At 37.5% G+C, this 26,326-nt stretch overlaps 1 protein-coding gene across 3 annotated transcripts in view; it reads right to left on the reverse strand.

Annotated features, from left to right (window-relative positions):
- The window catches only part of LOC117415933 (phosphatidylinositol phosphatase PTPRQ-like), a 76,574-nt gene that overhangs the window by 31,015 nt on the left and 19,233 nt on the right, over positions 1–26,326 (reverse strand). For all 3 annotated transcript variants that reach the window (XR_009329205.1, XM_059027593.1, XM_059027592.1), the window contains exons 19-37: positions 25,305–25,465; positions 24,476–24,587; positions 23,454–23,680; positions 21,689–21,758; positions 21,366–21,565; positions 19,376–19,622; positions 14,121–14,249; positions 13,394–13,540; positions 12,268–12,440; positions 11,017–11,554; positions 10,407–10,568; positions 10,122–10,301; positions 8,966–9,073; positions 8,321–8,602; positions 7,735–8,016; positions 1,369–1,656; positions 682–957; positions 437–588; positions 172–313 (exon numbers count right to left, since the gene is read on the reverse strand). Coding sequence is in view for 2 of the 3 variants with exons in the window: in XM_059027593.1 (XP_058883576.1) it covers positions 172–313; positions 437–588; positions 682–957; positions 1,369–1,656; positions 7,735–8,016; positions 8,321–8,602; positions 8,966–9,073; positions 10,122–10,301; positions 10,407–10,568; positions 11,017–11,554; positions 12,268–12,440; positions 13,394–13,540; positions 14,121–14,249; positions 19,376–19,622; positions 21,366–21,565; positions 21,689–21,758; positions 23,454–23,680; positions 24,476–24,587; positions 25,305–25,465 (3,876 nt within the window). In the remaining variant the exon portion in view is untranslated. The remainder of the gene's footprint in view (positions 1–171; positions 314–436; positions 589–681; positions 958–1,368; positions 1,657–7,734; positions 8,017–8,320; positions 8,603–8,965; positions 9,074–10,121; positions 10,302–10,406; positions 10,569–11,016; positions 11,555–12,267; positions 12,441–13,393; positions 13,541–14,120; positions 14,250–19,375; positions 19,623–21,365; positions 21,566–21,688; positions 21,759–23,453; positions 23,681–24,475; positions 24,588–25,304; positions 25,466–26,326) is intronic.

A 26,326-nucleotide genomic window follows, 5' to 3' on the forward strand; every position in this document is an offset into this window, starting at 1 on the left:
CATCACTGCAGCAAATCAAATGTTTGTACTGTACTTATCTATAATAAAAAATATATATATAACAAAAAGTGTGAAGAGAAATAGTGACTTCCCCAACACAACAATGAAACACACAGATCAGGAGACTTCTTGTGTACGACCTCATATACATGTACATAAATGCTCACATACCTGACTGGTTTGTTGAAAAACTGACAGAGTTACTGAACAGATTTCCATTCCCAGCTTTCGTGAATGCTGAGACACTAATTAGGTAGACGCTATGAGGTTTAAATCCTGTTAGTTGTGCGTCTGTGAAGAGTCCTGATGTATTCTTGAAATAAAAGATGAAGTTATGCAGATTTTAAGTCACAATGCAATTCATTTATTTTGTTACCAGTATCAAATAAACTAGATAAAAAGTCATCACAAAACCCACTTAGAATTAGGGAAATACCTTATATGATATTGTTTGGCTGTTGTTTTCAAATATTTTGAAACTGTAGATCTGCACAACTCCATTTGGTTCAGGACTAGGATCCCATCTTAACCAAACTGTATCTGCTGTGTGGTTAACCATTACCAAGTTTTGTGGAGAAGCGGATGGTTCTATGAAATAAACACATACAAGATTTATTTTAATAGTGTAATTTCAGTGCATAAGTGTAATTTCTTAGACAAGCTTATAAAAACAAGGCTTACCTGTTTCATCTGTGTACAGCAGCTGTGTAGCTGAAGGGCCTGGACCTTTACTTGTCTCTGCATTAATTGACACATTGTAAGTTGTGGACGGCAAAAGACCTGACAAAATCAGGCTTGTATGTGAGGTACTGGAGGAATTGGTGCCTGTTGGTCCATGGATCACTAGGTTGTACAATAATATGTTTCCATTTGGCTGGGCAGGGGGGTTCCAGAAGAGTTGGATAGAGGATGCAGTGAGGTTTTTATATGTGGTGATCACTGGAGGTGTTTCTGGTGCTGGAAATCAGTAATACAACAAAGCAGATACCAGTTAGTGCAAAGCATTCTGGGGAGGTGCTGGCAGATTTTTTTATACTGCAAGATGAGAGTATAGAGTATAGATTGGCTTTCTTTAAAAGGCAAGAGTGGCAATTTTGGTAGAATTACATTTGTCATCATGATCGTAATGTAGCACAATCAGGATTTTGGGGGGGGGTCAATTTAGGACAATGGACTGTGGATTAGGTAATGTCCAGTGTCCTAAAGGTGGTTACATTTAAAAGTTGTGCTTATGGTAATAAATGTCTGCACCCCATATAAACTATAATAATACATACAGTACATACACAAACAAACCTTTAAACAACAGAATAACCTGACTTGAACATTTCATTTCACTAGGCAGGTTAAATGAAAATGCCAACTTACTGTCTTCGTCGGTTGTGATGTATAAGGTTGCTGTTGTATTTTCAGAGAAGCCTGCAGCTGTTGCGGGAGTAACTTTCAAAATGTAGCCTGTATACTTCTGGAGATCCTCAATCAATAAGTCTGTTTTATTGGTAGTGACCTCTGATATAGGAATGGCCATCTGAGGGCTCCACAGAGAAACATGGTAAAACAATTTCCCGTTTGGGGAAGTTGGTGGGAACCAACTTACATTTACCGTTGTTGACGAAAGATTTTGGTAGGTGAGATTGTGTACAGATCCACCTGGAACTGAAGATTAAATATAAGTATTGATGCAAAAAAAACCCACACATGGACCAAATTCATGAAATATTATTGTGCACAGAAATAGGATTTCAATATATTAACAAATACCTGGAGCTCTATTCATAATGCACTAATATGCTGGTAAATGCATGTGCGCACTAATAACTTGGTCCATGTGTCTAAAAACAGTTACGTTTAACAAGCAAGTGCCTGTTGATGATGAAGGTTTGGGTTTAATATGAATAGGTGTGGAACCATTATCGATTGATGTTTACTCATGTGAATTCAATATGAAAGCAGATATAAATACATAATGAAACATTTAAATTCCTGTTTTCTTGTTATAAAATATTGTACCATTAAACCATTAGTCTTAGAATCCTACAATACCTCAAACAGCAGAGACACCTTCTCTTGTTTGTGCCCTTTCCAAGGACAGCCACATCACTACCAACTGTATCCAGCATATAAATAACTGAGTTCAACACTGCAGCTATCAATACTGTAGTGTTGACATGCAGCATCGTCATGTTTATTATTCAACTGCCTTATTATTTGCCCCAAATCACACAATGCATTTGTTTTACAGTACTGTACCTGAGAGCATCCTGTTGGGATCATAAAAAACTAAAAGGCCTGCACATCAGATGATTATATTTAATGTTTGGTTTGTATTGACTGGGTGTGATTGACTGTTTGACAGGTTTACAAGATGGTCCTAATCTTCTTGCCTGCTTTTCACCACTTACTTCAGTGACTGTTTTTGCATCAGCCAAAGTAAATAACATTGATGGCTTTGCCATTCTAGTTACTTACTGTCTTCAGCAGTCGTTACTTTGATGGAGTAGCTTGGTCCTGGTCCTTTGCTGGTACAGGTGCTACTGGTAATACCATAACTACTAAATGGCCTAAGACAATTATGACTGACGGACACAACAGAAACCTCAGTAGGAAAACCTGGTAAGTCTGATTGTTATCCACTGAAAGCTGATACTTTGTGATAAGGCCATTTGGTTTTAAGGTGGAAGCCAGGAAAGCAAGATCCCATGCAATGACCTGGACAGGACAGTCAGGTTTAGAATGGAATCTTCAGGAACTGGAACAGAACAGATGACTTTAGCCAGGGAAGATCACGGCAGATATGACCGACCCTCATAGGAACTGCATTTAGGTGGTACAAACAGCCTGTGTATATTAGTATATTTAGCATTACTACAGTATACTCGTGTATTGTCAATATACACGTTATCCACATTTTTGCAAGGGTTAATTTTACGTTGCCACCTACCACTCTTGTCAATCTAAACATATAGGATGTTACTTATCTGGTTTCTAGCACCTAGGGAAGTGCCTCCAGTCATCCACAGATGGTAATGAATGTATGTAGCCATGTTCTCTATCAGTCTGGAGTAAGATGCATTTTCAGTGTTGTTTTCAAAATCAAAGTTGGTGACATTCTGAAATATAATAATAATAATAATAATAATAATAATAATAATAATAATAATAATAATAATAATAATAATCTCTTATTTGTGTTTATGGTTCAAATGCTGCAGCAGTGCTCTTTGGTAAAGTATTTAGTGTATATGGAATACCAGCAAAAAGAAAGCGCTTGGAAGGATCACTTCCACTGTGTGGTTGAAAGTGCTTGGAAGGATCACTTCCACTGTGTGGTTGAAAGCGCTTGGAAGGATCACTTCCACTGTGTGGTTGAAAGCGCTTGGAAGGATCACTTCCACTGTGTGGTTGAAAGCGCTTGGAAGGATCACTTCCACTGTGTGGTTGAAAGCGCTTGGAAGGATCACTTCCACTGTGTGGTTGAAAGCGCTTGGAAGGATCACTTCCACTGTGTGGTTGAAAGCGCTTGGAAGGATCACTTCCACTGTGTGGTTGAAAGCGCTTGGAAGGATCACTTCCACTGTGTGGTTGAAAGCGCTTGGAAGGATCACTTCCACTGTGTGGTTGAAAGCGCTTGGAAGGATCACTTCCACTGTGTGGTTGAAAGCGCTTGGAAGGATCACTTCCACTGTGTGGTTGAAAGCGCTTGGAAGGATCACTTCCACTGTGTGGTTGAAAGCGCTTGGAAGGATCACTTCCACTGTGTGGTTGAAAGCGCTTGGAAGGATCACTTCCACTGTGTGGTTGAAAGCGCTTGGAAGGATCACTTCCACTGTGTGGTTGAAAGTGCTTGGAAGGATCACTTCCACTGTGTGGTTGGCTGGATGTGGAAGACACGTCCATTTTCTCACCTCTCACAATACATGTTCCTGCACAAGCCCTGATCAAAAACAAATGATGTCCTGACAGTTCATTTTCTTGCATTGCAAAGCTTCTAATTACCACCTCAAAGACAAACAATAACGTGTCACTTAGTCAATCTGCATTTCCTTTTTACCTGAACCAGCACTTCTTTGTTAGCTACTATCCTGTGATGTTTGACATCCTGAACCAATTGTATATTTACACACATTTGGTGAAGGGACATCAGGTTAACTTGTTAAGTGCTAATGACATAATCATCCCTTTAAACTGAGTCCGCAAAAAGAAAGTGTGTGTATTAGAGAAACCTTACTAAAACAAACTCAAACAAAACAACCTTTACTGTTTCTGTAATTAGTGGTGTGGGCCTGAGCAAAGGTGTGAACAGTGCAAAGGGTACTTTCCCAACACAGCCAACTCAAGTTTCAACCTTCCAGAGCTGGAACTAAGTCCTTCCTGCTGCAGAGATTGATTTACCTTCAGTGTCTGTTTCAGCTGAAAACCCCATTAATAAACACTTTTGACAAGTTACTGAATTATTATTATTTTAAAAAAATAATAAAATTACATTTTAACAAAACACTATCAGTCAGTTTTTTATCCTGGCAATACAAATAAAAAAAAATTAAAAAAACTATTGGCAATCTTACCATACCTAAACCGTGTAACACTGTATTTTTCCATTGGCCTGTATTTGTGGTTTCCAAGACAACCTCACTACTATTGAATCAGACAGTTGTTTTGCAGAAAGGGGTTGTGGAGGAGAACTTGGAACTGTGGTGTATGGGAGATAGAGTCCAAAAGGTTATTTGTGTGGTCAAGTCACGGAATATAATCAGAAGTCTGAATCACCCATTAAACTGTGGGTTATTTTATTTCAAGTGTATAGCTCTGCCAAGTTATACTATGACTGTAGTGTTAGAAGAAGTTGAAATATAATGGTATGGAGATTATTTAGGTGACTAATGTTAGAACATCTGTTTTTATAATGCTACAGTAAAATGTTTTTTTTTTTTTTAATTTCATGAAAATAAACAGAACCCAACACATCCTAATATCACCTGTGTAATCCCTGGAACTAATAGTAAAATACAAGATTACAGTTTTAAATAGCTCTAAATGTCAGTCACATAATACTGTGCGGCTCTTAAGAAAACGGGAAAGGTAAACTTAAAACAACATAATAATGGGACCAGTGGGACATGAGATCCCTGCTGAGCAGAACATTGAAGGCTCTCGTAAAAGCTGAGTATCCCAGGCAATTTAGGGTCTGTGAACTGCATCCAACAAGAAACACATTGCCACCAATTCTCGGACCTACAGTACATCACGAGTTTACTATGCTGTACTTTCACCTGCACTGACATGTGTGCAAAACTTACTGTTCTAGTGGGTTTTTAAATCCTATGCCATCTATCCACTGTAAACAAAAAAATAATGTTTTTAACATACCCAAAATAACATACTCTATTATAGTAAACAGTCTGCAGCATATTTTTTCTTGTGTAGGGTTTTAGCATTGTGCTGCTCGTGTTATTAAAGCTGAATAATGCAGAATGATTACTCCTCAGATTTGGACATGTTTGAAGTGTAAGCCAGTGTAAGTGGTAGTGTTGTGTGATGCACTGCCCTGATAGATTCTGACCCCTGCTGTTCACATGAGGTTCTAAGGTTACAGGCAGAGTTTAAGATGCTTACTTGAGGAGTGTATGACTGCTGGTTTGCATCCAGCCTGTAACACAAGTATCGCTCAAGGTACCACTTGAATAAGTTCATATATGATATTTCAAGAGCTTGAGATTAATTGGTACTAACAGCTATGTCATCACTGTGTTAATAAAATCTATATTGCAAATTGCTTTGCACAAATTAAAGCATCTGGAACATATTTAGGTAGGTGTGCAATTCCTAAATGGGTTTAAGAATTAAACACTAATAAATAACCTATCAAATCTTACCTTGAATGCCATGCTATTCATCTCAAATTTGAAATATGAAAGAACCACAAGTTCTTATTAATGGTACTGTAATTTAAAATATGTCAGGATTTATATATAAATCAGGTATGGATGACAATCTGGTTACCTGAACTCTTTTGCAGACAGGCAGTAATAAACAAATTTACTTTTTTTTTTTTTTTTTTAGCTTACCATCTTCTCCCGTAAAAACGTAGATAGGTTCATTACGAACTCCCTCACCTTTGCTAGTACTAGCAGTTATTTGAAGAGAAGCAGTAGGTATATGTATTTAAACCTGTAAGTGTGAAATTAAAGATAATACAAAATAGCACAACAACAACAAAAAAAAACCAAATCATATTGAAGCATAAAAGACAAAGAACATAAAGCACACATGAGAACGTATTGAGGAGCAGGAAATTGGTTCATAGTTTCATTCTGTGATGTCATGTAGATGGAATACTACTTTATGATTCCATTTGGAAGCCCTGGTGGAAGAAATGAGATAACTTCTGAGGCCGTTAAGAGCTGCTTGTATGTGATATTCTCAGGTAAGTTATCAGGTGCTGTAATAATGACGTATTCTGTTTATAGACTCATTCTACAAGAACATACCCTTTAAAGATATCCCCCCATTACAGCACAATGTCTCACCTAGGAACCTTCCCCTGGGATGCATGTTAATCTGATTTAAACAAGCACTCTTACTACTGTATATGATATTTCTTACATCCATCAGTGGCAGAGTGTTGCAGGGGGAATGGTCAATTGTTACACTCTGGTGTACCAGATATTCTTGGAGCTTAGACATGATCTTAAGAAGTCTATTGAGGCTTTAAACTTCTGACTTTTAAAACGTCTGCAGGATTCGATGACAAACAGAAAAACAACATGAAAAATACATTAGTTAAGATGTGCAACTCATTTATATCCAGTTGTTCCTTAAATGACGTTATTGTTTTCACCCACGTTAGTGGGAGACGAACTGCATTCACATGAAGATTGCCATCTTGACCTGTTCAGACGAACAGAACTTTACTTGTCTTGTTGGCATTCCCCTGGGCATTCCATTGTGATCATTAGTGACCTTCAGAAGTATAGCGACTACTTTGGCATTCCAAAGTAGTCGCTATACTTCTGAAGGTCACTAATGATCACAAAGAGGCCAGCAGAGTTGGTATGGTGATGATGAACAATGACACCGCCCGCATAGGAGACTGTAGGACTGAATCTTGCCATTAGAAAACAAATGGGTGGAAAGTGAAAAGGTTGAGATAGAGCTGAGATTTCTGTAAAACCGATTATTAGGTTGGTCACCGGAAACTGCGGGGGGAAACCAAAATTGATCACAGAAATAAAATCCTGTCCTTTATGTTGGGGAAAAAAAACACATATATCCACAACTTAGAACATTTGTTCTTCTTGCGTTATCAGTTTTGTACATTGTACAAAGTCAGTCATGTCTCCTTATTTGAGGACCCACAGTGTATAATCATCATATAAGAATATTGCATATGTTATGTGTATGAGAACTCCTTGACCTTTTGTCATGAGTTTGTAGAGTAATGACCACCTGTTACCAAACATAGATAACAAAAACTGTTTAGGAGAGGATTACATATTGCTGACGTGTCAGCGATTCAAACAGGAGTATGCATAAATTAACACATCATTTCCCAATGGAGACATGTTGAATACATATGAAGTAAACATCTGTTCATGACAAATTCCACTCTTATTCATATTAAACCTATTATCAACACCGAATCACCATGAATGTAATGATTTGTACCTGATGTCAATTATATCTTATTACATAGAGCTACCTGAATAGCTTCATGCTGTTACTACAGTAACTTACCATCTTCCAAAGTTGTCACATTTAAAATGTCACTGGTCTGGTTTCCATTTCCAAACTTTGTGTTAGCCGACACTGTTACCCAGTATTGTGTATATTTCCTCAGGTTGGATAAGATCGCTGTAGTTCTATTACTGCTGATGTTGAGAGAGTGGGATGCATTCCAGTATTCTATAGTGTAAGATAATATAATGCCATTGGCATGCAGTGGGGATATCCATGAAACTTCAACCTTGGTGGAACTAATACTCTCATATGTCAAATTAAATGGTGGACTGCCAGGAGCTGTAAGAATCATAGATGAATAATAATATTAGCAAAAAATTGGTCTTGAATACTTATACAGTTTAACCTTTACTTTTTATGTACCCTGTTTACAGATCGAAACAATAGGCTTTTGCTCTGCACGATAAATACCAAATAAAAAGGTTCTGGAAAGCCTGGAATCAGACCATATTGGTCTTTAAAATGTTACAGCACTGCTATTGAATGACAGTAAATCATAATGTATTTAATTTACAAAGCACTTTAAACCAGTGTCCAAGGTTTAAGCTGAAAGGATGATTAATATGAATAAATCAGTGCTTACCGTCTTCACCAGTCAACACCTTCAACACTGAGGACGTTTGGTTTCCATCCCCATATTTGGTATATGCTCTTATAGAGATGTTATAGACTGAATGTGGTTTCAGGTTCTGAAGCGTAACGGTTGTCGTTGTGCTGTTCTCTGTATGGAAGTCTGTGTCAACAGCATAAGTAACTTTGTAATATGTAATAATGCCATTGGGCTTTTCTGGGGGTAACCAGCTTATGACAGCAGTAGATGCTGTGACATGTTGAACAGTGAGGTTTTGAGGAGCAGATTCTGGTTCTGTAAGACAGACACATACATACATACATAAATAAATAAATAATAGAAAATGATCTTCATTGCTTGCATCCATCATTTGTATTTAGTCCTTGTTTGTATATAAATGAATACTGTACGTTAACTACATACAGGCAAAGTGGAAAATGGAGCCCAATTCTTAAACAGCTTGTGTTTTAAAAGCATTTTAACTCCTAGCTTGATCATAGTGCAATTGCTCAATGTTTTGAAGTACTTTAAAGTCTGATTCACAAATACCTAAGTCTTCTTCATAGTCCAGAAGCTTTAAACCAGGTAGCCATATCTATATTGTTTCTACAGAAATAAATTTGAGTGTAGTAAAGCAGTATAAAGCATTGATAGTACCGTCTTCCATGGTTCTTGCAAAGATGTCATCTTCTTCAGACAGTGAGCTTTCACCCACACCAGTAGATGCAGCTACTCGCAGTTTGTACTCTGTATACTTCTTCAGTCCTGGAAGGGAATCAGGGAGTTAGGTAGTTGTCACCCGGCTGGCTGAGTGGTGACGTCAGAACCAGGAAATGAATACAGAGACAGATGATGATGAGTGAAACTGAGTCGCGGCAGCGCTCAGTGTTTAATAAACAAATAAAAAGGTTTGAAACAGAAAACAGGACACGGCACTTGAGGCCAAATAAAACAGACAAACAAACACGGTGAGTTTAAACAAACAAATACCTATTATTTTTGTTTACTTTCTTTAACTCTCCTCTCCACAGCCGTTCTCCACTCTCAAACACACAACCCGGAGTGAGTGAAACATGCACCTATATATACTGTTGTGCTGGGATTCAATTACTAATTAATTATTCACTTGAATCCCAGCACGTGAATTAATTATGTGCAACCTCGTGCTCACATATTATATACTTTAAATGCATGTGAAGTGATGTGCAATCCCGTGCCTAAATACAATTATACATTTTAAATCACACGTGAAACACAGACCCGTTTATATCCCGTGTACCAATGCCTATACACCAACATTAACACAGCACACGCAACGTACAACACAGAAATGCACACAGGGGCAGAGCACATTGCCACAGTAGTATATTAGAGCAATGGAGGTAGTTAAAACATTCAGCTATCCAAATGTTCCTAATATATACTGTTAATTCTAAACAATGCCACAGTCAGTCCTTGGGTATTTTTCATTAATTTCACTGCACAGTGATTTATTTAGTGTTGGTGGTGTTGTGTCTGTATATTTTGGTGTAAAAAAAAGGGAAGTGTTTTTTATCAAGTAATGAATTACTGTATAAGGCCGTGAGATTCTGGGTTCAATGCTATGTTTGACCACGTACTGGTCATATTATTAAATTAAGATGTATTTTTAAAACCCCCAATTGCCCAATGATAAGCAAGGTATATACTCAAGGGTTGTGCAGATAAAGTATGCAAGCTGGATGATATACATGCTGGGTATCTAACATGTCTCACTGTCGGAGCAACATCTTGTCATCATTTGAAAATTCAATTGAAAATGATGTAGCATTACCTGATATGATGATACTGGTTTCATTGGTGACTTTGTGAAAGGCTTCCTTAGTGAGCAACTCCATTCCGTACACTGTAAAATGTGTAATCTTGCCATTGGGGTTGGTAGGTGGTTTCCAAGACACCAGGATTGAGGTTGAAGTTATATTTTGATAATAAACTCCTTGAACCGAACTTGGCACTGAACAAACAAAAACATGTTAGAGATACCACAGCTGCTATGACAATTAAACTACATTGATTGTAATTTTGTTTCATATTGTATACGTCAACTTTTTAACCATACCTTGTTCCCTTGTTTTCACACTGATATTGGTAGATGGCCCTTCTCCAACATCGGTAGATGCAGCTACACTAAACACGTACTCAGTGAAAGGAATCAGGGTCTTAATAACATGTGACATCTGTTCTGCAGAGAGATTGGTGACCAGGACACTTGTAGATTCTGCTGTAAATCAGAAACACGGCAGAATGTACCAGATTTCATACTGAGTAATATTACTCTTTCACCAACAAGGAAAACAATGACCCAATGCAAGCTGTGCAAATAACAACTATTAAAAACTATGCTATTTTGAGGGCATGTATTGCATTGCAATTCAAATAAAAAGTACACATCACGGAGCTCTTAAAAAAAAAAAAAAAAAAAAAATACTAGATGCTTTGGGATCATATGACCTGCCAAAGAATGAGCAGGTTATCTAAAACCCTCCAATATAAACATTCCAGGTTCTGCTTACACAGTCATAAAGACACATTCCTGGTAAAGGTAAAGAAACATTAAACTGCAACAGCACAGCAAGTGAGTATACTAATGACATCACCGCGTCAGAGGGTCAGCTCCACCTGTTCCTCTCCATGCAGCGGGGCGGTGAGTATATCAAGGACTTGTTTACCTCCAGTGACATTTGGAAAGCCGTTACCCAGAGCTCTCGGGGAAGCGGGAGGCTGTGTGGGACCTGAGTGTAGAGAAGAAGCCTCGGCTGCCCCACCTGCCTTGACAACTGTAATAACTGATCTCATGGCTCCTCGCTGCGGTGGCAGAGTTTCTGTAGGTAACGATCCAGATGGCGCTGTGAAGTCAGTAAGCTGAGTAGTGCCGGAGCCAGTGGAGGGCAGTGAATAGACAGTGTTATATAACCATGCACTTGAACTCCCTGCAGTCGAGGGGGTCTGTGTCAGTGTGGCTGTTAGTGGGGTTTGTGTGGTTGACAGCATGCTTCTCTCCAACACCCCTGTAGTGGTGCTCATTCTGTCAGTGAGGAGGGGTATTTTAGCTGATAAAGAGTAGGGTGGAGTAACTGAAGAAACTGGCGATTGGGACGATGAAAATAAGTCTGCCGAGCCTTCGTAAGGGTCAGTTAGTATGTCAGTGTCCTTCTTGGAAGGCGGCTTTAACATACCGTCATTGACTAATGTTGAGTCATTTAAATCCTAAAAGAAAAAGAAAAAAAAATCTGTATCAATATGCAGTATGTTTGTATCACATTTAGAAAACAAGATGATCTGGTTTTCTAATCAGTTATAGTATAAAGTTTCCTCATATAGGGAATGTCATTAGCATTAGCATACAGTAGTTTCAGACTGGTCTATCAGTTTCATTCTTAAATAAATATCATATCAAAAAGTCCAATTGTTATTCAAAGCATTTTTTTAAGCATCACATTTAATTGTGTTGCCGTGCTATAATAGAGAACTCCGACTGGCTAGCAAATGTTGTTAATATGGTTTATATAAAAACAATAGAAAAGGTCTTGTTAAATAAGAGATGTGCAAAAAGAGCAACATTGTTGGCCTGAAAATTATAAACAAAATATTTAAAATAGATTTTTAATCCTGAATGTGAACTGAACCAACAAGTCCAGGTCAGTTATAAGGAATACATTTCTCCTGAGCATCCCTGCAGAGATGTATAAGTTATATTACCTTCTTACTATAAAAGCAAGCACACAAAAAAACACACACACACAATGTAAGCACATTTTAAACAGATGCATGAAAGTGTGAATCACATTAGATAAGAGTGGGCAAAAGTGTGAGTGTCCTCACAGCTGTATTAGCAAGAGGCTGGTGAAAAGAAGAGGTGGCCAACCACTGCTAAATACTATAAACCAAAAGATGGAACTATGAAACCGATGGAAAAATACCTCTGTTTTTCCTGTGAGTGTAATGTTTTGCACAAGAATGCCCGGAGGTTTTCTGAAAACCAAAATCCTATATTGGGTAATGATTCCATTTGGCTGCAGTGGGCTTTTCCATGACAGCTTCACAGATGTAGAATCAACTGCTAATGCTTTCAAATCATTTACTGCACTGGGAGCTGAAAAATATGTTAACAGTGAAAATATTTAGTGCAAAGATTGATCAGCTGTAACATGCACATATTTAAAAAATACCACTGCATCAATAACTTAAAAAACAAAGTTAAATGTGCTGCTAATCCCATGACCCACACTAAAATATAGTCTTATGATACCACTTGATTGTAATTGGTTTAACTGATTCCAATGGCATATATCTTACTTTCATCATTTTGGTAATCTGTGTACCACTGTGTAAATCATTTGGATTTATAGTATTAAGGAAACACATGTTAGTTAATCTGCAGTAAAAGAAAGGAAGATGCTTGTTTTTAATCAGTCTGTTACTGCCACCTACTGGCAGAGTGTACCTTACCTAACCTATCTGTCACAAGGGGGCACTAAACATTCAATAAAAGCACTTGTGCAGGACTTTTTTCTTCTGGTGACAACTGCAATAAATCATAAGTAGATAATGAAAAAAGGAAACCCTTTTGTAAAATGCAGAAACTTACTGGAATTTAAAACAGACCATTGACATGAATCTACTGCATATTACACAGTGTTTCAGTTCAACCTATGTTATAACTACAGTACATCATTAAAAGTATTAAAACAATGCTAACCTATTTTTTTTTTGTTTTGTTTTTACATCAGGCTATGCTAATATTTTAAATACAAACCTATATATAAACTGCTTCATCTTGGACCGTTGTAGCAGACCACATGGACTGATTGCAGCTAGACCATTAGAGAGAGTTTGAACTGCAACAGCTCCAGTGATTAGGTACAAGAAACTGTTAATGTGTAGTGCTGTCTTTGCACAGTGTATTCCAAACTGAAGTATAAAATACATGCAAAGAACAAAACAGATCTTCAACAGAAGGAAGGGAGGCAGTGATAACATTACGAGGGCTATTTAAAGGCACTAGTAATGTGGATTTAGTGCTCTTTCGAGTACCCGGTAACTTACCTTCTGCTGGAGTTACGAGGGTTACATTGGTCTTTGGTCCAGGCCCTGCAAAAGTCTCAGCACCAACAAACACTGTATATGTTGTATATGGTGTTAGACCAGAATAGGTGAATTTTAGGTCCCTGGTGCTGTTGTCATAGATGTGACCTAAATGCAAACATATAAAACTGAACATGACTAACAGTGGTTTACATTTCTTTGTGTGTATTGCAACAGGCTTTCAGTTTTTTTTTTTTTTCACATTTGCTGCGTTAATAATCGTAGTTAAGTTTTAAATAAATCAACAAACAGGACCTAGCTATGCCAATTAATATGTGGTTTAAGTGCTAAGGAGAACACAAATGAGAATGTTTCTATAGGAAAAACAATTGAACAGGGACACAGCATGGTAATAATGATAGAGGAACTAAAATGAAGGAGAATCTAGAGTAATTTCCACATTTTTAAGTGATTCTGAAAAGCTAGCCATTATTCCCATTTGCATTAATGGTTTTCTAATTGCAATATAAAATTGAAACAGACTGTGAACAAAAGCAAACAGAACAGAAAATGAGCCAATATCTATAATACAGTAATCTTTTATTATATAGCCACAGGAGTTAAGTTTGATAGAAAATACTGAGGGACATTTCAACAGTTCAGATAAAGGGGATTCTACTGTAATAGGTGTCTTGAGTTCTGCGCTAAACACGTCTGCACACACTAGATAGCTTTTTTAACTGTTTACCTGATGGCCCGTACAGCTCGATCCTGTAGTTGAACTTTCCTGTTTGAACAGTTGGAGGATCCCAAGAAATTGTGAAAGATTTTGAGGTGATGTTCCACATTGCAATGCTTTGGGGTGGATCTTCAGGAACTGAAAAACAAAAAAATCATGAATTTATATTATAATGCTTAACTTTAAAAATGAACAAATAAGTTCAAGCATGTGAGATAGGAATGCCTCTTCACATCAAATACACCACCATGTGGCCACAACTGTCCTACTGAATGTTGGTGGGTGGCATAGGGCAAAATACGGAACATATACAGCAGTATTGACTTTGATAAGTCTTGCACTATGCCTTTACCGTTGTAAACTGTTATAAGGGGAAGCATCAGATTCTTCTGTTAAAAGTCATACAAACAGTTTTTTCAATTTTCAATCAAGTTACTTAAAAGACTGACTCTTATATGAAGTAAAACTTATAGTGACTTTTAACTATAGAGCTCAGACAAACCTAACATTTAAAGTATGCTGTATGCTTGCTTCTAACCATATTAAAACAAACAACAAAAAACAGCCTATGCTGTTATTGTTGTTACCATCTCTACAAAGGACAGTTGCCACGGCAAACAATAAACTCAATTTAACAGTGTCTTGCTCCATATCAAGATCTCCTTGTAAGTGAAAACATTGCTGCCATTCTTTTTGTGATTGCATGTCAGACAAAACTTCCCTTTATGAATATATAGCCCATCAAAGTCAAAGCACATGTAGAGTATGCAGGACATACTGTGAAAACACTTGTGCACTCCTACCTTCAAGTTTAGGTTTCTAAAGAGGCCATTTATCTCTGTTCTGCACAATATTGAAGAGCACTGCATGACCCAGTACAAGCAGTAATACAGATAGGAGTTATTATTCACCTCACCAGGTCTCCTTCATTTAGATTCCACATGTTAACATACCTTTGACTCTTTAGTTTTTTAAAGTTGTTTCACGAAGACCAGGTGTCTTCAGAGTTAAAAATGTTTCAAAATGTCAATGAAAGAGAAGAGCTGTCCTTCTGCAAAGTGTGCCATGTTTGCTAAGTTTGTGTCTGGTCATTTTGCACTTTACCCAACTTGTCCTATACAATTACCATTCTCTACCATATTTCTGTGATTTACAGTACCATGCTCATCTGTGCTTTCACATGCTTTTACAATGCTTTATTAGACTTTGCTGTGCTTTTACTGGAATGACAGCTGATTTAAAACATGTGTCCAATCAAATGGTACAAATAGCAAACTTCAGAAAAAAGAGAAACCATCTGCATGATTTCTGGCAGTGCTTGAGGATTTGATTTGCCTCACGAATAAATCATTGCTACACCTTAGGCCAAAGCCCAGACTGTGCCAGTTGCAGATGCACCCTTATTTATGACATTAATCATTACTAAACTTACGTCTGGCAAACCACCCAACATTTTGATATTCTTCATGGCACATGAATTCAAACCCAAAACCAAGCTGTATATGTTTACACTTGGTTGTTTGTTTGTTCCTAAATAGTAGTAGTGGTTATGTAGCTCTGTAATTTTCAGATGCCTACAAAATGAGCAAACAGATAGCCCCCTCTTATCTTTAAACCCCCTGACATGCAGGTATCTTCTTCCCCTGTTTGCAATCATTTCAAACTGCCCACTCCCTCCCCTCTACATTGTGTCAACAGCTCTGTGATTTAACTGACAAGCAGAGGTATACCATCCTAAATGACAGTGGACAGCAGACAGATCCACATATTGAAATTAAAAAGGCATTCATGTTTAATATCGGAAAAGGAGTTTGTTCAGAGAGACATCTCACTTCCTACACATCCCTAACCCTCCCAATTACTGATAGAACTTTGGCATTCAACATTGACACACTGTCCTGCAATAACACCTATTCAAGGAAAGAACAGTACAAATATTCTGAACAGATGAAAACTCATGTGTTAAATTACACCACCAGGCTCAGTTTTACTTGAGTTTATCTGGAGATCTTTCCGGGTTTGGCAGATGAAAACCAAGCATGTTACTTTGGATTCATAAGGGTAGCGGAACACAGGTATGCCAAGCTACAGAATTGCCCAGAAGTCAGCTTCCTGTGTTGTTATCAAATAGCTTTAGAGCTTTAAAGTGGTTGCTCTAGTTCAAAACTGATAACAAAAAAAAAACAGTGGCGTTAAGAGCACTTAGGTATCAGGACCAGAAAGAGATTAATCACCTCTCACCAGAGGAGTCAACTGGATGCTTTGTATTGATGTACAAACCAAAAAAACTAAAGTTGGACCAAAAAAATATAAACACCCAGTCATCTGCTTTGAGAGAGCCCAGCCTGCCCTGATGCAGTAAGCCACGTCAAACAGATAGGACGCAGCAGCATATCTGTGTAGAATCACATTACCCACTCTGGGTTGCCAGCACGCACTTAGAATTTGTGCCTGCTAGAAGTGATCCCGTTTGAAGTTCTTCTTTGTCTTGGAGAAGCATTTTCATTCCTGCTTGGAGATATCTGGTATCGGGTTTATGCTCAGAGAGCTTCAACAGCCTGATGTTTCTTTCTTCCTCAGAGGCAGACATTGTCCTTCATAGCTGACCAGTTCTATGTTTCTCCTTCTTTGGCTTAATGACCCAGAGTTGGTATTTAAATGTCATCCCACGGCATCAGAGCTAACATTGTCATTGCAGCCCATCCTTATGTTTTAATCATCACTGGGAGCTGTTTTCATTTAGCAGGACCACTTCATCTGTGCAGCTGAAAAGCCACATTACTTTCTGTACATACAGGCATAGTTTACATGGGGGGAGAGGGGGACCTTAATGGGAATTGTTTTAGAATTACCCTCTTGCCCTCCCTGTGTTTCCCCCCTCTTTGAAACAGGGGCCTACAGTAAACCTCTTTTTTTTTCAATTTGGAATCGCCAGTTGTTTTTTACCCCATTTTCTCCCCAATTTGAAATGCCCAATTTTTAAACTCGGCTCACCGCTGCAACCCCCGCGCAGACTCGGGAGAGAAGAAGACGAACACACACGTCCCCCGAAATGTGTGTCGTCAGCCATCTGCTTCTTTTCACTCTGCAGGCTCACCATGCAGCTACCTCAGAGCTACAGCGTCAGAGGACCACGCAGCAGGCCCGCAGGTGCCTGGCCAGACTACAGGGGTCACTGGTGCACGGTGAGCCGAGGACACCCTGACCGACCCAAGCCTTCCCCCACCCCGGCCAATTGTGCGCTGCCCCCTGAAAACTCCCGTCCACAGCCGGCAGTGGAATAGCCTGGACCCGAACCGGTGACCTCCAGGCTATAGAGTGCATCCTGCACTTCACGCAAAGTGTCTTTACTGGATGCACCACTCAGGAGCCCCCCTCAGTAAACCTAATTTGAGTTTTTGTAATGAAGAGGTGCTGCAAAGGAGACCACTCAATGCCAGTAAAATAAATGTGTCTTCTAAATAGTGCACCTGGAAATCATTATATAATTATTTTTAATAACAAGTTATTTCTTGTTTTGTTTTTTGGGGGATTGTCATGTAGGAGCTTGTAGGTTGCAATGTCTCTTACACAAATCATAATACACTATCATAATAGTGTGTTACATATTGTTGTTTCTGCTTAAATAATAATTTGCCATTCTTACAAACTATTCTAGTAAAAATTGCTTAAGAAAAGACTCCACTTTTCTGAAGTGAGGTAGGGAAGCATATTAGCAGTGCGCTGTGCACTGAAGCCCATAGGTGAAACATTGTGCACTGAAGCCTGTGCAACACTGATATGCTTCCCCACCTCACTTTAAATTAAGAGGAAAATAATATTACTGTACATTCAAAGGTAAGTAAGCAGAGAGGTGGTTACAAATTATACAAAGCTTTTATACTGTACCAGGAAAATGACCTAAATATGAAAGAAAATAATAAATGTAAAACTATGCTTTTTGCATAGTTTTACAAATGTCTGGTTTGACTGGTTCAAAATGTATGACTTATTTCCACATTAAAAAAATTGAGATCACCATATTTTAAACCAAACCCTTTCTCACTTAGTGGAATAACTGTGCAACATTATCTGAGTCGGAAAACAAATCAATCCCAGCTGTCAACACCACATATATATCACCACTGTTCTTAAAGGAATACAGATGAAAGCCAAAATTCTAAGAACGTTACTGTTTTCTATTCAATAAATTACAGCAATAATACCATCTTAACCTTTTTACCTTTCGATAATTGCAACTGAAATCCCTCACAAGTTATTACATCAGGTTCAAAAACATAATGATAAGATGGGTACAAAAAATAAACTGATTCAGTCGGTTTCAAACGCCACTGCACACTGTTTATGTTTTGCTGCCAGTCTCCATTTTACACCCAATGCATTTTAAACAAACACAAGTACTGCTGGGATGAGAAAACTGGCATTAGCCACATACAGTACTGGCATTAGCAACACCCATATTGAATGAAGAATATACTGTAATTGCGTATTCATTGTTTTGTGTGCTGTTTTTACAAAACAGGCACCTGGGAAACAGAACCGGGAGGGAAACAGAATCAGATGATCCCACAACACAGTAACTGATGCCAGGTGTCACAGCCTGACATCCGATTTACACTCTCGGGTTTAACCAAATGAAAATTATTTATTAGATGTTACTGCCAGTAGCGTAGCAATTCAATCAAAGACATAAATACCTTCAGAGCAGTCTTCATTTGACTTACCTATTGCACTGTCCTCTATTCATGCTTTCCATATACTTCTATAGCTAATTTGCAGCATTCTGCCAGACTTCTCACTCAGTCTAATTTGTATGATCAAGACAGCCCTATCATGTATTCACTACACTGGCGCACCACTGGTGCCTCTTACTTGCCCTAACCCTCCTAACCAAACCCTAACCCTAGTGACCAGCTGAGGCTCGGTTGTTCCCCCAGCTACAGTAGGTAGATGCTGTGAGTGACCAGGTGTTTAGCTGCTATAGTTATGCAAGGGCTTTCAAGGGACACGAGTGACTCAAGTCCCTTCATGTGTTCCTAAAATGTCTTAAAAGTTATTTGTTTTTTTGTTTTATCAGTTGCTTTTAACTGGTTTTAGTTGCAGATTAAGCTCTTTGGCATGGGATGTCTCCACTTGCACTATACAAATTCAAATGATGATAATGAAAGGTTTTTTTGCCCACGGTCTCATCCTTACATAGTTCTCGATGCCAACTGCACAACACTGGCAGGATTCACGTGAAAAGCAATAACATGCTAAGTTACCTGACTCTGGCATTCTGACCATATAGCTTGCAATTAGGCCTTCCCCTTCGTTGGTGAATGCAGACACTTCAAACACGTATGCAGTGTAAGATTTCAGCTGTTCCACTATTAAGGTGATGGGCTTGGTCCAGGAAAACTGTGCTGGCAAGGCTGAGGCAGTCATTGATGAGAAGGCTGAAGTCAGAGGAGGAGAGGCTGATGAGGTGGCGGGGCTGGGAGTGCTCCCTGAATAGAATTCAGCATCATCCTGGCATTTAAAAAAATACACTACTGTTAGTAAATATCAAAGACAATAACATTGGTGTAGGTCAGTATCGCTGGAGTTTTAAAGTGACTGAACTCAAAATACTTTACTTAAATTATGAATACATTCTTTCAACGGTTTCAGGGTAATAAAATACATTGCTCTTCGTGTCACATCTAGGAGCTTACCAGTGTCTGGTGTCCGCTGACAAATCGCACTAGCTGCCCTAACGTTTTTACCTAGCCTTAACCTATTCCGACAATCAATCAATTGTTCTAACAACTTAATGTCTGAAAGCTTAGTGTAACTTAAGAGGCCCATCTTTTATCAGCTCTTACATTAGACCTAATGACCCTACATGTTCTCAAAGCGTCTGTAAATATGATATAACATACGTACCACCATGGTAACAAAATAAGTTCAGCTTTATTTGTTTTTTCTGTCTCTATTAAAAGTTATTTTAACAATAACCCATTTTTTGGTAAGGTTTATATTCCTGCAAAACACACGATACAAGCTGTCATATTTTTGTATTTTCTGCTGTAAGGTTAGAAGGGTGTTTGGTATATATTATTATTATTTATTTATTTCTTAGCAGACACCCTTATCCAGGGCGACTTGCAATTGTTACAACATATCACATTATTTTTACATACAATTACCTGTTTATACAGCTGGGTTTTTACTGGAGCAATCTAGGTAAAGTACCTTGCTCAAAGGTACAGCAGCAGTGTCCCCCACCTGGGATTGAACCTACGACCCTCCGGTCAAGAGTCCAGAGCCCTACCCACTACTCCACACTGCTGCCCTGTATACAGTATATATCACAGATTTACTACATTAAGTTTACAGTAAACTTTGGCCTTGGCTAAAGTTAATCCTTTTCAGTGTTGGACTGACGAAGCAATATGAAAAATATTTTAGAAATAAGTATGAATACAATGCTCTAAAAGCTCATCTAAGTACAGCCTGCTGTAATGTTTCTGAGGATCTTAGTAACAAACCAAAAAAACGAACTTGATAAAAGCTTAATCTTACAATAAGATAATTCTGAAGTCAGAAAACCCTGAATAAAACAATAATTTGTTACGCAAGATCACATCAACATATGACATTTAAAGGTTTTCTATAAATCACAAGATAATTATATCAAGATTATGTTAATTTAGGTCACCTTGAAATCACACGATAATTGGGTCCTATTCCTAATGCTTTAAAAGTTATTTAAAGTCTGTTTTTTTTTTTTTTTTTTTAATAAACTACAGATTGATATATCCTGTTCCAGAGCGTTGTTAAATAAGCAAACAACTGTCTAACTATTACATTGGATCTCAATTGAACTAAATCCACAAGCAATGACTAGATATTTAAGAAACACAGCAAAATGAATGTTATGTTGCCATTGTACAGGGCTGCTCTCACCACAAAAAATAAGAACGATTAAAAAGAAACAGCCAATCCATGTACTATAAAAAAGAAAAAAGAAGAACTATAATTGTAAGTGAGAATGTTTTTATTGTGATATTTGAAAGCTGTAAAATACAAATCATTGTATTTTTGGCTACTGTGAAACTTCACAATTGTAATGTTGTATAAATCAATGTTCTTGAATAAAAAAAAAAAATAATAAAAAATAAAGAAATACAGCTAAAGCATGTTATTACAAATACATAGACCGGTACGTATAGGTAGATAGATTGGGTGTACAGGTTGATAAATCGACAGACAGTTCAAACGAATGCTTACATGACAGTTAGGTAGTGTTCCTTTCATGATCTCCTCTGCGTTGATTTCAAATTTTCTTTCCAGTTGACCACTTCTTGCATGTTTTACATTTATAAGAAACTTAGTAATAAGCCCGTTGGGACGTCTTGGTAAAAACCATGTCACTTTTACAGTTGTGTGGTTATATGCGGATGCTGTGAGGTTTGTAACGAGACCAGGTACTAAAAAATAGAAAAAAAAGATAAAAGTAATGTAGCAAAAGAAACTCAACGGCTGATTAACGTGTTACCGCAAAATAAATGTTTTAAAAATCAGGTTTGTAAAAATGCTACCACAGTACCTACCACTTTCAGCAGTTTTGAAAAGGATTGAGCTGCTAAAAAGACCACTGCCAGCACTGTTCTCAGCAGCAACCTAAAACAAAGAAAGAGAAATTGGAATTGGATGAACAAACACATGATTTCCTATTGAACTGTTAGGTAGACACATCCTTTCAAGACATATCCCACATTATCACAGACATCAATGAATGCTCTATGTATAGAATTATTGCAACACAGAATCTGAACACTTTCACTCAATAGCAAAGCCTATCAATCACAGGTTTGAATGGTAAGGTGTACACAGTGACGTCTGTTTTAGTCTTAATCCATATTATTCTATTATAGGAATTAAATTCATTAACCTGTCTTTATTCCTATAGTATAACCTGTTTTATAGGAAGGTCCTACGATATGGTAGTTAAAATGTTTTGATAAGACAGTGTTTTTCTTGCTGAATAAAGACAAAAGCAAATAATTCAACATTATTTGCACCCAGTATTTTGGAGAGACAAGCGACCATCTACTGTAAATAACATAAATGTAATAAAACATTTGTGGTCGTTGTCATATTTTACCTGATAAATTGTAACAGAATGCGTATGTACGTAGTACAGTGTAGTCAACAATGGTTCTTAGATTTCATGTAAGTACATGCAAAGGTTTTACATATAGTGCAATGCAATAAACACACATGACATGTTTCACAGAGACAGTTATCACTAGTTAACATTAGGTAGTACTAATCAGGATCAGGTGATAAAGGAATGTAGAAATGTGTGATATGATATAAGGTCTGTTTAAGTTAAACTGCACCATCAGGTCAAGATCATACCATTCCACTTAGGGAACTGCTGCAAATCACCAACACCAATACCAAATTTAGAAAAAAACAAAAAACTGCTTCTGCTGTTGATGTGAGGTGCTAGCCACACTGTAACTTGTCATGAAGACTGCTCTAAACTTGTATACAAGAGTCATGCAACAATGTATCGTCTGCCTGCTGTCATGTGCAGAAATATAGAACTGTATACACTGTTAAATAAAATACCGATACTGGTGTCAAACAATCTGACTGCATATTTTGAAAAGAGTTTACACTCGAATGATAAACTGTTGTCCTCTAGAAATATGGCAGTGGAGTATGCGTTTGATTAATAATGCATCTTTCACTAATCAGCAAAGGCAATGGAATGCATTAAAACCTTTCTCTTATACAACACATGTTTTAAACAAGAAAGAGATTAGGAAAAAAAAAAAAAAACATTTCAGAAGACAAGGACAAACCGGATGGTGCCCTGCACACAGATCTCACTTGCAGAGAAGTCTGAAAAATACCATTGGGATACCATGATAATACTGGTGTATTACCAGAAAGAAACCCTAATAGACACATTAGCTGACCACAACTTTACCACCAACTGCTGTACATTTGGAACACAATATTGAACAGTGGACCTGATTTGGGAAGCACACTAGTACTGATATGGTATTGGATCATATCACGCACAACTGTTACCACTGTGAAGAACTATGCAACTTCAAAGCCATACATGATCATTTGGTAAACACTTTGTAATGCCAGTTTATTGACATAAAAATAGTTGTTTTAATTTTAATAAGTAAATCGCCTGCATTCCAAGTCTAAGAGACTATAAAGTGAATTGAATTTAAATAATAATAAAGAGCCCACTTGCATTACCATAGTTTACTAGGGTTTGGTTTGGAACTTGCTGTGCAAAGCCAGAAGCAGGAAAGCAGGTAACATATCAGTGTTATATTCATTTACCTTAATGCTGTAAGTGGATCCAGGGATTAAAGTATTGAGAAGAAATTCTGGACTGTCCGAATGAGTTAACACCTGGCTAAAGACTGATTCAGGCCAAGGGCAGACTTCTTTGTATTGCACTATGTAAGATAACACTTTTCCATTTAGAACTGGGGGTACCGTCCAGGAAAGCAGAATAGCTGTAGACCCAACTCTTTCTCCTTCTAGATTTAAAGGAGCACCTGGATCTTTTTAAACAAAGAAAATACATTTTAACAACGGACAACAAACCAACTGGAATAACAATGCTATGGGCTCGGACAATTTATTTCTGGTCACATGATTCTAAAGCAGAACAGAAATTCTCAAGCTACATGCAATTGGTAGTATGATCAAATATATAGATGTTCTTTTGTGCAACTAGATGATAATGTGCACATGTAGTTTTGAAGCAAAACTAATAATACTTTCATTCACATGTAACATTGAATCAGACCTGAAACTGGATAATATACTTTGACATTCTACATATTAAGCTACATGTCATCTTGTCAGGCTTCAAGCCATGTAATGAACACATAAACAATACTGTGAAGGAGCAATAGATAGATGTGCAGCAGAGAGTCTTTTGACTTGGCTGGTGATAAGAGAGCAATGCAGTGAAAATCATAATTCTCCTGTAAGATTATCCTACAGCTTTGGTATTAACGTACAGCTGATAGAAGTTTAGCCTAAATGATATTCTAACAGTTATATTAGTGGTAGAATACATTACATATAAAAGTGTTCAATCAAATTGTTAATTGGCTTTCATCCTAAATGTATACACTCGATCAAAAACAAAATGTGTTTAGTTTCATAACTAAGTTTCTTTTCTGATAAATTCCTTTCTCATGTCACCATTGGTTTAAAGGGGACACATCATTTTACAAAAAACTCAAAACAAAATATACTAAACATACGTGTATTTCTCCAGCTACAGTGACCCCTTTCATTTCTAGTCAGACCCATCAATTAAACAGGCACATCATCTCAAGGCTTACTTGTTTCATTTGTTGTTACAATTCTGCTAACAGGTGAGCTGAATGCTGATGCAGAAACTGCAGAGACTGTAACAGTGTAGCTCTGTCCGGGGGTCGTACTGGAGACATCAGCCTAAACATTTCAAAAGAAAAACAAAAAAGGAAATGGGCTAGAAGTTACATTTGAAGACTTAAATTGGGTTAACTTAACACCTTGATATATATATATATATATATATATATATATATATATATATATATATATATATATAGCACTAGTATATACAGCAAGCAATGTCCTATTTTACAATGGCCCATGCAAACACATTCATACTATAAATTACCCCACAAAACATTTAATGAATTTAAAAATAAGACAAGTTTGCATATATATATATATATATATAAAAAACCTTTACAATACCTGTGCTGCTTTAGATTCCAGGCAAATCGCTATAATCAATACTATTACATACATATCTCATCAAAATGATCAGATAGTTTTTGCTGCTCTTCTCCTGCGGTCAAACTGTGAAATGGTGCACCACATTATTAATTTAAAGGTGGACCTGCCAGGAAACTACGTAATAAATAATGAGTCCTATTACTCAATACCACTGCCTTTCCTTTGTTACACTACTGCTCTGTTAAACTGAAGCCCTGGCAAACCACATGCCAAAAAGCAACTTATTTTAAAGCAGCTCGTACAGCAGAGATGCTTTTTGAAGTATCCTGGATATCTACAGTTGTGTCTATAATCCACGTTAAAAGGCTACTGCACAGCTACATGCTTGAGTGAGAGGAAACGAAAGCAAGCCTTAAGGACAGCCTCATGAATACTATCCAGTACCTGCAGTTCTCCACCCCCAAGTTCTGTAACAGTAACAAAACCTTGGTCTGGGATGAGATCCACTTGGTATCTGTCGACATGACCGTAAGGTGTTCTCCAACGCAGAGAAAAACTGCTTGATGACGTATTCATGACCTGTAGTTCTTGTGGTCTCTCAGGAACTTAAAACAAGTAAAAACAGCATTATTCAGCAATAACTGGTCTTGGTTCAAATCTGGCATTGGTCATAAGTGAAGGTTTGGTGGCCTTAAACTAGCTCGCAATGGTCTCACATGTAGCAAACAGTTTTAAAACAATGAGCCCAGATAATATAGCAAAATGTTTAGAAAAAGCACACGATTCAGACTGCTGACCTACAGTATAACAGTCTAAAGAGATACATAAGTTTTACAGCTAATTCACATTCGAATTATTTTAGTTTATAAGGTAAGCATGTGTCTGCATATTTACTTCTGTGAACGAAAACGTTTTCAGCCTTTTAAATGCCCAGTACTTATGCTGTCAAACCAGTGTTTGGAAGGGTTGTGGCTTCTGTCCGAATACACCTCTGGATTCTGCACTCTCCCTCATAAAGACTGATATCCCTCATGTTAACTCCACCTTGACCTCAGATGAAACAGAGAAACTGTTTCTCTGTTGCTTATGCTCCATCGATATTTCAACATGCCATAATTCACTCATTTGGTTAATTCACTGTTGTTAGGCCATGTTGTCAGTAAACTATAACATTCCCATATTTCCATGTACACAGGCTCTTTACTAATTCACTAATAATATAAGAAAATGTTGTGTAAGTCAGATAGCAAAATAAAGGGGCACTACAGTAACAATGTATATAAAAAGCTGTCTGAATTCATTTTATTTTGTCTCACATTCCAATTGCTGCTCTGCGAGGTGTTGCTCTTTGAGCTCTGATCGTTGTGCTCTTACCTAATGACTAGAAAGCTTTCATTTTAGCTTCTTGTCTCCCCTTTAACTGTTTTTGCAGAACTCTTCCTATCACCTCGTAAACAAGCTGCACA

The sequence above is a fragment of the Acipenser ruthenus genome, chromosome 7 (genome assembly GCF_902713425.1).
Source record: "Acipenser ruthenus chromosome 7, fAciRut3.2 maternal haplotype, whole genome shotgun sequence".
Taxonomy (NCBI): domain Eukaryota; kingdom Metazoa; phylum Chordata; class Actinopteri; order Acipenseriformes; family Acipenseridae; genus Acipenser; species Acipenser ruthenus.